This window comes from Psittacula echo, assembly GCF_963264785.1.
Source record: "Psittacula echo genome assembly, chromosome: 18".
Taxonomy (NCBI): Eukaryota; Metazoa; Chordata; class Aves; order Psittaciformes; family Psittacidae; genus Psittacula; species Psittacula echo.
Genome location: NC_137754.1, coordinates 2,842,521 through 2,858,110, shown reverse-complemented (window position 1 = coordinate 2,858,110; position 15,590 = coordinate 2,842,521). Strand labels below are relative to the sequence as shown.

At 48.1% G+C, this 15,590-nt stretch overlaps 1 protein-coding gene across 1 annotated transcript in view; it reads right to left on the bottom strand.

The window, feature by feature from the left end:
• The window catches only part of GRIK4 (glutamate ionotropic receptor kainate type subunit 4), a gene marked incomplete at its 3' end in the record, with an annotated part of 117,892 nt that overhangs the window by 25,788 nt on the left and 76,514 nt on the right, over nucleotides 1–15,590 (bottom strand). The window contains exons 7-9 of the mRNA XM_080631588.1: nucleotides 13,309–13,470; nucleotides 6,780–6,932; nucleotides 5,487–5,591 (exon numbers count right to left, since the gene is read on the bottom strand). Of these exons, the coding sequence (XP_080487714.1) occupies nucleotides 5,487–5,591; nucleotides 6,780–6,932; nucleotides 13,309–13,470 (420 nt within the window). The remainder of the gene's footprint in view (nucleotides 1–5,486; nucleotides 5,592–6,779; nucleotides 6,933–13,308; nucleotides 13,471–15,590) is intronic.

Sequence of the window (15,590 nt, the reverse complement as noted above, 5' to 3'; positions counted from 1 at the left end):
CTGTAAAGAATCCCAAATCCAGTCCCCTCAGCCCTAGGCACAAGGAGCGAAGGGAAGAGCAGACTGGACAGCTTATACTCAATGGCTCTGCAGAAGGAAAGCAGGCAGGGAAAGCAAAGGATAGTCACGTGCATGTCCATGTCTGCTCTCCTCCCCGGCTGGAGTTGAGGCACTGGGATGCAGCAGTGCAGGCAGAGCTGGCTGAGTCCCCAGGAGGGGCTTGTTTACTCTGCAAATAACACAACAGAGATTATTCCCTTGAGCTGTCAAGCCCATCCCCTTCACCACCATTAATAATGCTCTGCTAAAAGCACCAGTCATGGCAAGGACCTCTGACTGCATTGGAAGCACCAACTCTCACGGCTCACCACCACCACCAGGAGAGGCACTGAGGGTTATTAGCATCACCTGACAGATGGAGACATGGAGGCACAGTGACAGTGTGTCTGGGAGCAGATCTTGAGCATCCTGCTCTCTTGACAGCTGCTTGTGACTTTACTACCACCAAGCTCATAGCATCACAGTTGTGCTGTAGCGCAGGACTCATCTCTAGGAGCAGCTGTCCCAAACTGGGAGATTTACCATGCACTTCATGGCCAGGGAGTCCTTGAAGCACAGGTTTAATTGGCCTGTGCAGGGTCTGCATCAGCGAGACAGGAGGAATTCATCCTGGCTGTATTCCCCAGCTCTGCAGAAAGGTGCTTTCCTCTTGCTGTGATTGCTAAACAACGGACCCTCTGCAGCAATCGCCTCTCTGAGTGATCAGTCATAAACATTGCCTAGATTTCTCAACCAGAGATTAGTGACAGATTAACTTCAATGTTAACAGCCCTCACTGTTCCCAAATTTGTCCCTCTCCTGCTGGCACACAGAGACTAATTGACTGCCTCCCCCCTCTGACAGTGTGGTGGGCTTGACCTTGCTCTTAATACAGCACCAAAGCCAAACACTCCCAATGTGCTGGGGTACTTCAAGCCCATCCTGGCTTGTTCCGGCTCACCACTGTCTCCCTCACAGTATGTTAAAGCCACTAATTGACTCCTCATGCTGTTTGCTCTTTCTGAAGTGTAATGTGTCAGAATGTTTGGGATCATCAGAGATCTTCCTCTCTTGCAAGATGGATGTCAAGGTGATTTTAATCATCTCTATGTCTTAAAAGCCTCTGAATAAGACAAAACACATTCACCTGCAAAATGCGTTAGGAAGCAATCAAATGCTCTACACGGTCATGGATAAGATGATCCTGTTGTTAAGGCACTGGACTAGGACTTAAGAATTTTTAGGACTCGGGATTTTTTAGTAGCAGATATGATTGGTCTGTATAAATACAGCAGGTGGAGGAGGCCCATCGCAAAGAGGTAGAACAGCTTTTGTAGCTAAAATGATAGCGCTGGCACAAAAATAAATAGATATAAACCAGCCAGAAATAAACAGGCTGAAAACTGGAAGAGGGTTTCTAATGATCAGGGGTAGCTTAAGTGATGGCATACCTTTCCCAGAAGAGCAACGGGGGCAACACAACCACCTTGCTGCAAGCTGGAGCTCCATACATGTGTGAGAGGGATTATCCAACCTGGTGACAGACAACAGCTTGTGGCTGGGATGGAGAAAGCTCCCTCCATGTCCTTAAAGGGCCAGAAGGAGAGCCAGCCCCCTCTGCCTGTCCTGCCTTCGATGCCTGCCAGCATCTCAGGTCTGACTTGTTATATGTCCTTATCACAGGCAGGGAGCAAACACACAGTTCCAGAGCAACCCAGCTCAAAAAGCCTCGAGCCTGGAATAAGCAAGGAAGTGTCATTGCTCGTGACACTGCCCCATCCCCACAGGCAGGAAAGGTGCCTCTATTTAGTTGCTCTGCAAAAGATGTTATTATGATCAGTGACACTTAAAGGATTTCTCATCACCAGCGGCTAACAAGATGCAAGCGGGGTATTCCCGACTCACTCCTTCAATCCTTCAGCTCCCCTGTTCAGACACAGCCACGTTAATGATGCCAGGCTTTCAAGTTCCTTGTGGCATGAGATGACAAAATACTGCTCAAACTAATGATTTTAATGAAGTCTACAGCTCAGTGCCCCGCAGGCCTAAACGGCAGCTGATGGAAGGGAGTGATGACATAGCAAGAGCTCTTTGTAAGCTTCAGAGGAACCACAGGTACTCACCATCCTCACTCCCCATCTAAAAGTTAAGGTAAAGCCAGCCCTGAATACAGACGTGTTCAAACAGGCAGGGGACCACCACTGCAATAAGCACAGATACCTTCAGGGCCCTGATTAGCAAGCACTGTCCCACAGCTTGCATTCCTCACCTCTCCTTTCTCACGTCCACAGGAAAAGGCAGGAGTGCAAAATGCTATCATCTCTCATCAAATCTGTGTTTGGAGAACCTTGTCAACACAAACAGGAAAGCTACTGTGCCAGGAGAAGATACAGTTAAGTAGGTACATGGTGCATTTGTTGGCCTGAAGAGGGAGGAATTTGGGAGCTCTGGGGAGGGAAAAGGGAATAAAACAACTGCAAGAAAGCCCTCAGAGGACACTGCACAGGTCTGCCATGTGGCTGGCATTCCTGAAGGACACAACAGGCAAAAGCTTCCTCCACAGGAGTTAGCATGGGACACAGAGAGCACCAAGCATACAACCATGAGACATGCACACAACCCACTGGTGATCATGCAGCAATCCCCATGATCCTCAACCTCCCCAGACATCCCCTTCAGACAACATAATTGACACCTGACATAGCCCAGGCAGGACTGATGGTGCCACACTCTGAGTTCATCGGGTCCTAGGGGTGGGAAAAGACACTCGACCCTTGGCAGGATCTGTCCCTGAGCTCTTGCTGGGGGTTACAGCTAAAGAGAAACAAGTCCCATTGAAGCTGATTAGCTGCTCTGAAGTTAAAAAGGTTTGATGTGATGGGGACTGCTGAGGGTCTCACAGCTACCGGCTGGTAACTCATCTGCATGCCATCAACATAGTGATTAGACACCCTCATCACTCCCACTGCTCTGTCTTGGGACACCAGCAGAGCCTTGCGCTAAAGGCTACTAACTGGCTGCACCAAGGAGCAGATGAGAGCCAGGGGTCACAGGCAGAGCTGTGGACAACGTGCCCATGGTGGGGCTCCAGCCCTGTCAGCAGCTTTCCCTGCCTCCCCTCTGCACAAATGCCTTCCCTGGGGTCATCTAAATCATAGCTCCTCTTCATTCCCTTCTCCTATGAAGCTGCCAAGCCTTAGCTCCTGGTTTACTGCACATCACTGCGCTGAAAGTGGAGGTTTCTGTGCTGCAGTGTTTTTTAAAGGGGCAAAGAAAGGCAGGAAATAAAAAGATGACATTTCCAAACTCAGTCCTCGTCAGATCTATGGATCACCAGCACATTAATGAGCCCGTGCTTTATTGCACATCCTATGAACAGAGAGCAGCTCTCATATGGCTGTGGAAAAATTTCCACTAGTTAAGCTAAATCAGGAAAAGGCACGTTTGGTGCGTTACATAAATGTATTAAAAAGTGGATGTCAAAAAGCCCTGTCTCCCCTTGCCCAAAAGCAACAGCAAGTTACAAAATCTAAGCGCTTCTAATTTGTTTGCTGGCTGGATCAGCTTCCAAATTCAGTGAACTCTCTATCAAAGCTGATGAGCTGGAAGTCCCTGTGGCTTTGATAGATGGAAGGAGAGAGAAAGAGAGAGACAGAAAGAGAGAAACGGGCAGAGAGTGTGAGCTTGATTAAAACTAAGGAGGGAGTAGAAGTGTTTCAAATAAGACCCTGAGCAAATGAGTTAATATAATCACCCTTGGGAACAAAACTGTCTCCAGGATGTGCATGTCTGTTCCTTACCCTGCTCCCCTCATAGCGGGTTTAATTAAATGATTTCTTATGATTTATTTAGTTATTTTTCTTACAAGAAGCCAGGCTGGTGAGAAGAAAATAACCACCTATGGCACAGCAGAGTGGCATTCGGCTTCCCATTGTGGGGACCAAGACGGGAGCTCTGTCCAGGGATTCCTTCCCCAGTTGAGCACATCATGATCAACTTGCAGCCTCTGAGGGGCCCTAACGCCCCTCCTGGCACTGCTATCAGTCAGACAAACCTGCTGGGTACCTATGAAACATAAAGCTGCTTATTTACTGAGCTGTCACAACAGGTCTGAATAGGTTTTCTCTTGTCAGACTGGGTTTGGGGAGCGAACCTGAGACTTGTGTCTCAGGGTGGATTAGGCTGCAGTCAGAGCTCTCTGTGCAGCTCTGGGGGAAGCACTGCTATAGGAGGACCTGTGTGTTGAATGTGAACACCCTGCCACGTTTAAACACATCAAAACCATAGCTGTCATATGAATCTTACAGCATTTGCTTGCTTTGCTCCAGCTGAGTGCGTGCTCTTATTAATGCAGATGGGCTTGGATCTGTCACTTTTGCTCAGAGTATGATGGGTTGGGGAAATGATTAAAAGGGCATGGGTACCATCTTACTGTGGGGAAAATGCTGTCCTGATCCCCTGCTCACTCAGCTAAAGGCAGCATCAAAGCTGAGCTGTCACTTGACAGGTAAGAACTGGCAGGCAACATCCTCGCCAAGGCTACAATTCATGGCTGCCAGGCCAGGAGAGATTTCCTAATGCCAAAATGCTCTGTTGGTGTGGGGTAAGATACAACAGCTTTTGTGCTCTGTCAGCATGTGGGAGAAGTGGCGATCTCTGAGAAAAGGGCAGGTGTGGAGCTGTCAGCAGGGAAATAAACCAAATGGAAAACTGTTTTCCTGGGACTTCCATTTCTTTCACTGAATGAGGTTTGTGTTTACCGCTAAAACCTGAATTCCTTGGGCTTGTGTGATGCTATCTCACCAGTTTGATAGCTATGGCTCTACAAGGTCATCCTTAACCTCAGCTGAAGCCAGAAAACATCCCTTGGACAGAAAGAAGGCAATAAGCAGAAAAATGACCAATGCTGTAAGGACTCTATGAGCACTGAGACAAAAAGCAAATGAGAGCCTGAGCTAAGCAAACCCATTGCAGAGGAAGACGCATCATAAACCAAGAGGTAAATTATCTCACACTTCCTTCCTTCTGCATGCTGGGGAGAGATGGTGGGGAGCTCCTGACATGGGATTGCCCCCTTCGCTTTCCTTCCCAGAAGGAGTTGTTTGGAAAGGTTCATAGTACCCTTTATTGCCCATTTCATGGCAAATTCTCTCCTTTTTCCTCCTTCAAATAATTCTGGGTACGCATGTCTCCACAAACTTAAGAACTGAAGTGTCTTGAGCGTGAGCTTGTATCTGGCACTCGATGCTGTGAATTATCTCCTGCACAGAAGGGTTACTGTGACAGGACAGATATTGGCTCTAAAATCATCACCTCAGGGGTCCGATAAAGACAAATGTGAATCATCTCAAGCCACGTTCTCGATGAAGTGAAACATGGTTTGTTTGCCAGCCCACTGTAACATCCACACCATGCTACACACAGAGCATTCCCAGGGCAGCTCTTACCTGCCGGAAGCCACTGCGTGTGTGCTGCAGGATCTTCAGGGCATAGTTGGATCGCTGGCCTTTGCTGTTGAATTCGATGTGGCCGGTGAGACCTTCCAATTCTACCTGTCCAAGAGAGAATGAGTTACAGCGCCCATCGAGGCAGCTCACCCCACTGCCTGCAGCAGAGCCAGAAGCCCCACGCACCGGCCTTCCATCCTCCTAGCACCTACAGCGATGCAACCCTTATGTCTCAATCCTAATTGCTTTTGGAGTCTGGCAAGGGTAGCAAAGAGATGGAAGGAAGCAGGAGCACCAGCAGCATGAAGCGCATGGCTCCCCAGATCTCACCACTGCAGCCCCTCACTGCCTCCCTCCATGCCAAGGCTAACAGTGCAGCAGGCATGAGCTCTTCACTGTGTCACATTGAATCTCTAGCTGGGGATTTCCTCCACAAACCATTATGTGCTGTTTCACAGCATCAGGATCGCATTTAACACAAGAGCACATTGCAACAGAGCCAGGATGAGTGTCTAGCCTCACTGTGCAGATTAGCCACCGCTTGCTTGCTGCTGGAGCACCTCTTCAGTAAGAAGAGCAAGCTATAGAGCCAAGGGAAGCTGGAGGATTTAGCTGCCTTGGACTACGGGTGAGATTTAAAGCACAGTTCGCAGGCATGGACCAGAGTGGTACAAGGCTCGAGTTCAGCTGAGTTCTCCTTTGGAGGAAGGAAATGTCTCATTAAAGTTCCTCATCTTATTACACTTCAGCTGCATCCCAAACAGACTGAGGAAACACGCTCCTTCTGCATGCTCCAGGTCAGCTCCAAGGAACCATATTGAGAAACTCCAACTATTTCAGAAGGCTGAAACTTCATTATCTGTTCTCGTGACAGAACTAGGCTTGACCCGTTCCAGCAACCACGCTTTTGGGTTCAAAGGAGCCCAAACCCCATTACAGGCAAACTCACATCATGCCACTGAGCTCTAAGCAATTGTACTGCATGACCTCGCATCAATCCAAGTTCACTCAAAACAGAGCTCAAATAACTTGGAAACATTGGTGCTTTAAAAAAACCTTCACTGAATTTCAGCTTTTCTGCAGCAAAACCTGGAAAACGGCACATTTGATGTTGTTCCAAGGCCGGTGACAAACCAGCCCTCAGATCTCTCTTTTCCTTCCCAGGGCTACCTTCAAACAAACCGGCACTCTGTGCTTGAGAGCCATGCCAACACCAGCGTGTACATACACATCTTTCCCTCTGGCAGCGATGAGCACTAGCTCCCGGCACACCGAACGTCAGTCCCTTCTCACCATTCTCAGGTAGTTCATCAGGCTGGTGCCGTGCTGCCAGATCTGGGCAGACCCACAGGACAGCGGCTTCACCCCGATCTCCTGGCTCCGGTTCAGCTCCTGCACGGCGGTCACCACAGCATACACAGCATCGAACAGCAGGGCTGAAGAGAGCTGAGGGCAAAGAGAAGGAGCTGAGATGGGAAGACAAAAATTGAGCCTCCCACTGCACGTCCGGGACCTTGCAGCTCTATCCACAACCTTCAATAGGATCAGAAAGGGGTAAAATGCTTGTCCTCCCCTGTGACGACAGGAAGCCCTGCTTGCCCATCATTCTGTCCCAGCAACATCCTGCACCCATCTGAGGGCAGGGAGAACAAAAGCAATGGTACCCCTGAACTGCTGCGCCTCTGTGAGCATCTCTAGGGCAAGAGTAATCCCTTTGCCAGTCCCACTCCCAGTCTGTTATATTTCTCCTTCTCTTCTTGCTTGATTCCTTACCCTTTCTATCTCTACTTGTTCCTCAGGGTTTCTTCCATCACTATCACCTTTTGTCCCTATCGTTTCCCATTCTTTTCTACCTCAGTTTGCTAAAGTAACTAAGCCTCTCAAATCAAAGTGTGTTTTCTGCTGCTTTGGTGACCACTGATCAAACTGCTGGCCAGGGGGAATACACTTGAGAGCATCAGGTTTATGAAGTTCATATGTAGGCAGCTGGACAGAATAAAGATCCTGTGCCTACACCTACAGAAGGAGAGATGACTGCTGCTTCAGCCTTCATTAGGCACCAAAGAATCCTCCTTTGAAAGGCAGATCCACAGGAAATGAGGTTTGGCTAGATTTACTTGTTAAGCAACAGACTCCTGGCTTTCAGACCCTGTAGAGACCATCTAGTTCTTTGAAACAGCCTCCACTTTCCTGCTGGCTGTTACCTGCTCTGTAATGACTCTGCTGAAGCAATGTTCAGAATCACAGAGTTCATCCCCTCCTCCTTCTCATTTGTGCTTTGTTTGCCTTCAGTCAGATTTCTTTGTCCATCAAGCCTCAGAAGCTGTGTTTTTCGCCCATGCACAACTGTTTTGATGGTTTTTGATCTAGGTACTAATCAGCCATTTGCTCTCTCATGTTCACTGTTGTGTCTAAGATTTCACTTCTAATTATTGTCACCTCCACACTCTGCTGGAATTAAGTCGTTGCAGCTCATTACTATCAAGGCTATGTTTTCCAAGAGCATCCTCTTACCATCCCAGCTCCTGGCAACAGGTTCAGTCTCTAGCGTGGGGCTCCTTTCCCCCACCTTTCCCTGTTTGTGACTTGCAGCACTTCAGTGGTATCTGTGTCCTCTATTCCTCCCAAAGCCTGATTAGGTTTATTCACTTCTGCCAGTGGCCCTGTAGGAACAATCTTGCCCAGTTCATTCACCCCAAGGAACCTTTGGCTTCGGCTGCATTACTAATTGGAACACAGTGAGCTAGACTTAACCCTGCTTGATCTTACTCAAGTAGTGGTAAGACTTCATTGACCACAATGGCCCAGGATTAGGCAGCTGACAAGCAGCACGAAGCCTTGAAACGTGCAAGCTGCATGAGTTAAAAGGCATGACTCCAGCCTAATGCTAGCAAAACCCCAAACACCAGCTCTAACCTCTCACTTGTTCAACCCTGGTATAGGCTCAACATTTGCTCTATAGCATTCTTCCTATATGCATCATTTTTAGTCTGTTTTATACAAATAGCATTTAGGGAACTCTTCAGGGAGCACTGAACGGCTTGGCTGGCATCTGTCAGTCTTGCATCTGACCTGCCTCCCACACAACAGGCAGCACCTTCGGTCATATACATCAAGAACTTGCTGCTAACAATAAGAATTGACCGGTTCCAGAGCTATGAAGTTTTATCACAGCTATTTTGGAGGAGATAAACTGTCAATCAGAGGAGCTGAGCAGCCTGAGGACACACAGTGACTTAATGGTAGAGTGGGAACCCAATACCTCAGTTTGAGCATCCTGTTTCCTATCCTGCCTCAGCTATGAGACACGACAGGTTACAGACACCATATACAATTAGCAATTGCTTTCCTGAATCAGGAATCATGATAACACCAGTTGACCAAGCAAAACTTATGAGAGCAAATGCAATCCCTGTGACCCTAAAGTTTCATCATCTCATACCAAATGAGAACACTGGCCTAGCATTTTTAATTGTCTCCTGTTGGGTTTTCATTTCCATTTGCCATGAGCAGTTAATGATCTCTTATTAGCTGGTGATTAAGAGGCTTGTATATCTTAGTGAAGCATCTGACATTATTGATTAGGATATTTTCTTCCTAAGCCTCAATTTGTTAGGATTTCTGGCAATCCCTTTATGATTTCAAACAATTTAGGGATTAGGGAGAGGGTTGTAACACCCAGGATCAAGTGCTCTGTGTTGGGAATGGGAATTCCTCCCACATCCTCAATATACCCCAACATCCCTCTTTCCTTTCTTAAAGGAAAATCACAGCTTTCCTCAGAAGCACCACATTTCCATTCCTAATGCTGCTTACCATATACGCCAGACATTCCCTGCCCCTTTAGGCTCAAAACCAGGCTTCTACATCAGCTTCTCAATTTTGTGGCCCTGAAGCGAGACACTTGGATGCATGGGAGCCTGGCAGCCCAGCAACATGCAGGACAGACCCATGCACTTACCTTGATTCCTCCTTCAATATCTCTTGAAGAGCCACCAGGACTCAGACCTAGGGAGGAGGTTCATTCCCTCCTCTCTCCTCCGGTATCGGAATCCTCTAAGGCACTCCATATCTTCCCATGGTCCCTGGTGTGGGATCATCCTGCTCCACTGCCACCTGCAACCCCATCACAAGTGTGGCCTCCCTGCCATTTATCTCTCATCTCAACTCAATGCAGCATTTGCTGTGTTGCCCTGCACCACCCACCTAATGGCCATCTCCCTCTGCCACTATTCACTCAGTAACTCACATAAATCATATCCAACACAGCAAGGTAATTTGGGATGCAGGCTGTGTAGAGGAAACCATTCACAATTAGATAGCATTGGAGTGCAGCAGCTCAGAAGAGGCCTCTCTGGCTTTTGTAGGTCTTATCACAAGGTTAACTGGCGTTAACAAGGTTAACACAAGCTCACTGCTTCAAGCCATCCCCTGCAGCCCTGAAGGTTCACATGAGGACTGGGGCATTTTAACCACATGGTCTCTCATGCTTTGGGACCATAACCTTCAGCAAAGGAGTGAAAAGAGGGATGGAGGCAGCACCTTTTGAACTGCTTCTGCGCAGATGCAGCAAATGGATCCGTCACTGCTCTTGTGTACATTGTTCTTCATGTCACCTATAAAATCTCTCACTACCTTTATGCTCTCATTTTAAACCACAGCTTTGTCACTCTGTCACAAAAAGCCAATTTGCCTGTTAACAAATTGATTCTCTACCTTGCGTGCATCATCTGATTTGCACAGGTCCCTGCTGGGTTTGTGCCATCTCTGCAATGTAAGAGCTCTGCGACAGGCTGCATGTGAAAGACTTGGTAAGCTCAGCAGTGGTCCTCTACTCGAAGATTCATGGGTCTCGAGAGACTTCCCTCTATCCTTTAAGCCTATTTCTTGACAATGAAAGTTGCTGATAAAAATTGCCACCTGATGGATGCCTCATCACAACAAGGCTCCAGAAAAGGGAGCCTGGAGGCTGTACCCGAGAGCTAAGGAGGTACAACTGTGGTACTACAGTAGCACAAAGCCTTGGGAACAAGTCAGACTAGAAAGGGTCGAGAAACCCATCTCCAGCCCTGCACACATCAGCTGGCAGGACCATTGTGACCAGCGCCTGCAAGACAACCAACGCTATCGGATGCCCTGCACCTCAGGAGCAGGGACGGTGCTTGAGCACTCCCTGGGTAAACTACACTGGATCTACCCCTCTAAACAGCAGGTATGACATGGTTAATTGGAAGATCCCACTTTATATTGACACAGATCTCCCACGTGAAGGCCATGCTTAAAGGTAAACTGATCTCCAGGAAAACAGGAACAGGCTTGGCTAGCCTGGGGTTTGCCACGTGGGGATTTTGTCCCTTTCTTCCTGAAACATTATCATCTGTATCTTTGACCCCAAACATAACAGAGAATTGAAACCATTTAAATCCTGTGAAACAGACTTTACAATCTGGATTTTATTCAGTGACATAAACACTTAATTACAAACATCTGGTTTAGCCTAAATTCTAATTACCTAATCTAGCCATCTGTAATTTGAATGATTTTCTCTGATTTCCTTTCTTTGCAGTGTGATTAATGAGAATAGCATTAGAGCAAGCAGCTCCCTCCTCCTTCTTCAGATGCTTTCTCAGCTCTAGCAAGAAAGCCCTGGGATTTTGCAGCTTACAGGAAACCTCCCTCCTGTCACTTCCAGCTGTTGAGCTTCCTTTATCCCCTTTAGTATGAGCTATCCCACAAGATATCTGCTTCTCAGGACTAAAAGGGGAAGTTCTTACAGAGAGAGGTGCAACCTGTCAGATTTCCAACAGCAGAGACAATGCATGGGAAAATGGTACTGGACTTCCCTTGCAGCATAGGAGAGGAAACACATTCACTGTCAGGGAATATTTCACTTAACCTCTGATCTGCATCATCATCACCACCCAGGGCCAGGCCCTTTTCCCATTACCTGGGACATGGCATATTGGTGATGGAGCTTTGCTACAAACAGAGAGTGAACCTTCACGTCATCAGAAAGACATCACCTTTTGGTCAAGGCTCTGCACTAGGGCTGAGGGGAACTGAACCCATTTTCCAATAGTGCTGTAGATTGCCTGGCTCTGAGATAATGGGAAAAGTCACTTCCATGCCTCACTTCCCCATTTGTATGACAAGGATTACAGTCCCTTCCCAGGCAGCTGAGCACCAGTAGCACAAGGGGAGCTACCCATCACAGCCAAAAGCAGCCACAGAGCAAGTGCTTGGGAAGCCACCACAGCCCTCAGGGCAGGTCTCCTAATGACAGCAGGGCTGGAAGTGTTTAGATTAGGGCAATGCAGCGTGGCCAAGCCCCCTGCCTCCAGACACGTCCTCCCTGGCCCAGGAGGAAGCCTGCTGTATGCCTGATTACGCTTTATGAATGACTGAAAGGAGCAGGCAGCTGACTTAATATTACACTGACGGGTGATTTAGGCTCAGGCTCACAAACCAGACAGCTCCATTCAGCTCCGAACTCCTTCATTCTTTAAAGAAAGTGCTGCAATGGGGCATACTCCTGCATCCTTCCACCTCATTTTGCTGGTTGTTCAAGACAACACAAGGTAAGGAAGGCACAATGAGATGAGTTATTCCCCCATCGCTCCAGTTTCTGCTGTCTTCTGTTTGTACTAATAAAAGGAAATATATTTTTAATGACTCCAAACAGCCCTTGCAACTGTCATCCAAATAGGAAGCTTCCTGGTAGCAACCCTATAGAGATATAGCAGGGCAGACAGCAAGCTCGCTGCAGTCATATCTGCACAGCAGGGCTGGGAGGAGGAAAAGCAGGATGGTCCCAGGCACGTATTAACTGTGACCTGAGCTCCATGGCAAGCCAACAATATGGAGACACAAAGGGCAGAAAGCTCCTTGTTTTGCCTGTTTAATATCACTTCGTGGTGATAAGGAGGTTTTCAGCTGCACACAGCTCCCTCAGCTTGTTAAGGAGACTATGAAGTCATTAAAAGCAATGCAAATGGTTCCACTGATGGCATTTTCCCTCTCCGCTCTCCCCCAGCTCCAACCATGACCCCCTACATCCCAGAGTTAGCAAATCTGCTTTGCAAACCCTCCCAGTTATAAAGAGTCCCTAGGGAAGATCTCGGTGCTGATCTGCACGCTCATCAGGGAGCATCTAACTTAACACAGCCCCTCGGCGTCTACCTAAACCCAGCCCTTTTCATCCTATTTGCATGCAGACTCCCTCCTCCACAAGCCATTCTCCTAAAGATAAAATACACAGACAGGGACAGATTTCACAGGGGAAACACTGAAACAGGGCTGCATCACCCCCTGCACACACATTTAAATATAATCCAAATTAAGATGAGGCTTTAATTTAAAGCTGAACAGCCACTCAAGCACAAACAACCCCTCTAAAGCTCTATACCCACACGTCTCCCCAGGGTCCCTCTGGAAGGCTGCAGACTTTCAGGATCACTTTAGCATTCTCCAGATAAGGATGCTCAACACTTGAAGTCCTCTCCTACCTACTTAACTAAGCAGTTCTCTCCAGTTCATCCTTCCCAATCCTGGACCACCATCTCCCCGAGACCAACCACCACAAAAGCCAATCCAAGGTACAGCACTATGACAGCAGCCTGGTGATGTGCCCCAGTTCTTTAGCACAGGGGTTACCTGGACTGAATAAGTAGTTGAAACCATACATTTAAGACCAGAGTTTCTGCCTCTTCACATGGTCTTCACACTGCATTGTCTGCTCTGAACCAGCTCTTTTCCCAAGGTTTTCCTGTCGGTCTACAGCAACGTTCAGCTCAGGGAGGAAATGGGAACGAATGCTACTTACTGCTGGTCCAGTGAAAGGAGCGTGATCACAGTTCTCCTGCCAGGACTGGTTGAGGCTTTGGACAAACTCTTGGAAGAAAGCATGAGACTGGTTGAAAATGGAAAACCCCAGGATGTTGACTCGGTCATCGAGCAGGTTGTCCAGGCGCTGGAGGGAAAACTCCTACAACCCCAAACAGAAAACAGGATCAGGGAAGAAAACAGGCACCAAAAGCGTCAAAACCACTGGATACCGTGATGCCTGCTAACCACGCCTGAGTGTGGGGCTAGTCCTTATTAACCAACTCTGCTGACAGGAGGTTCCCTGCAACACAGAGGTTGCAGCAGAGGCAGGGAGGAAGCCAGTAACCTGCTATAACCAGCCAGAGGTGGTCAGGTTTATTGTGGCAGATCCAGAGCACAAAGCTCCTCAGTAGAGCCATCCTTCTCAAGCAACGCTTTCTCCAAGGCACTCCCAGAAAATAATCCATGCTGTGTTCAGCATGAAAACACTGCTGTGCCTGACTATTGCTACGGCTGAGAACATCAGTGTGAAGACACAGGCAATGGTTCTTCACCCAAACCTAGGGCAGGAGGGATGCCCAGGCCACCAAGACCACCAGACTATGGAGACCCATGTCTGGAGAGAAACTAATGTCCTTTACTGTTATTTATCTCCTCTAAGAGCACCCTGAAATGGACCCCAGCCTGGGTTGCAGTCAGCAGTGAGCTCTACCACCACCATGTCCAATTCAGTAACACCAAGTTTAAGCTGCTAAATCAAAGCAGCTCCTCCCCACAAGGCAACCCTGCACTGCTCCTTTCTGCCATCAGGTACCAGGAGGAGATGCCACTCATAGAACATCCTAATGCCCTGTGGGAAGTTGCTTTGGCTGTGGGCTCCGGAACGCAGCTCATCCTCTTGCATTTCTGAAGAGCAATGTGGTAAGATGTATAAAAATGACTGTACAAAAAAGGCCAAAACCATCCCCAAACAAGCTCTATTTTGCTGCTCACACCAATGGAGGCAGTTACATGACAAAGCCAGTTTCCTGGAGGAAAGTCCAGCCTTTCTTGTCCTATTAGCAGGAAATAATGGTGCCTTCCTCACTAACTTCTCTTCTGCTAATTGCTAAAATGGAGCAAGAAAGTGGGAGTGATAGTTTCAGAAGCTGCTGGATGCCCATTCTCTTCCATCACCAATATGGATGTCTTTTGGTTCTGTGGACTATGAGATTTCAGCAAGTCAAGGCATTTTTTATCTTGCCTGCACACGGGTGCATGTACGAATAATGCCTGTAAATCTCTCAAACACGGACTTACAAGACTATTCCAGCACGGCAATGTCCCACGAGGATGTGATCAGGCACAGGATTTAAGTGCGTTTTGGACACAACCGCATTAACGTTAGGTAACATGAAATTGCCTGTGAGCTATTGATTCATTTGAATGATATTATGCTTCTGCCTTCCTGACAGGTTATCCATTCACCCACAGCATCCTGTCAACCCACGCAATGAGGGCAGATGGCTAATGAGAACCTGGGCTTGAGGAGATCCTGGATGCAAGCAGAGCAGCAGGAGATATGTTCAGCCCCTGCAAAATACCACTTCCCCCCAAGCCAGAGCTGGGAGGCAAATTGTATGTGGGACAATGCAAGCAGCTGCCCGACTGCCCTCTTGGCTTCATCATATGCAGAAGGAAATGAGATGTTATGTACCAAAACAGCCACACGGTCCAAGGCTTCCATCTCAGGCCAGATTGCCCCAACCTCAAAGCAGCTGAAATCAGTGCCTTTATTTGTTAGTGCCTTTTCTCCCTTCAAAGCATTTCTAAGCTTTTGAGGTTGCTCAGTTGCTGGCAGATCTGTGGCACTCTGCTCCTTATATTAGCAACTCCTGGGTGAGGGAAGGAGCCCCACTTCACATAGGGGAAACTGAGGCAGAGGTGCGCTTTGCCCCAGTCACACAGCACTGACAAAGCTGGACCCACAGGTCCAGTCTGCTTGAACTGGCTGAGTCAGTCCCAGCCCCTGGCTTGGATCACTCACATTATTCCAGAGGGACCCTCACACACATCAGCCTCATTTCCCTGGGGAAATGCCTGTGCCCGGCTGACGATGGAGGCAGCTGCCAGGGTCTGTCTGATAAAACAAGCACAGGCAGATCTGGAGTCAACAATTTGCTCTGGTTCCAATGTTAACAGCAGCTTTTTCCCAGCTCCCATTGCTGGTCCTTGCGAGTTTTGGTCTTTCTCTACAGACAACACTCTCCGTATCTGTCTTTTTATAGGCAGGCCTCCAGC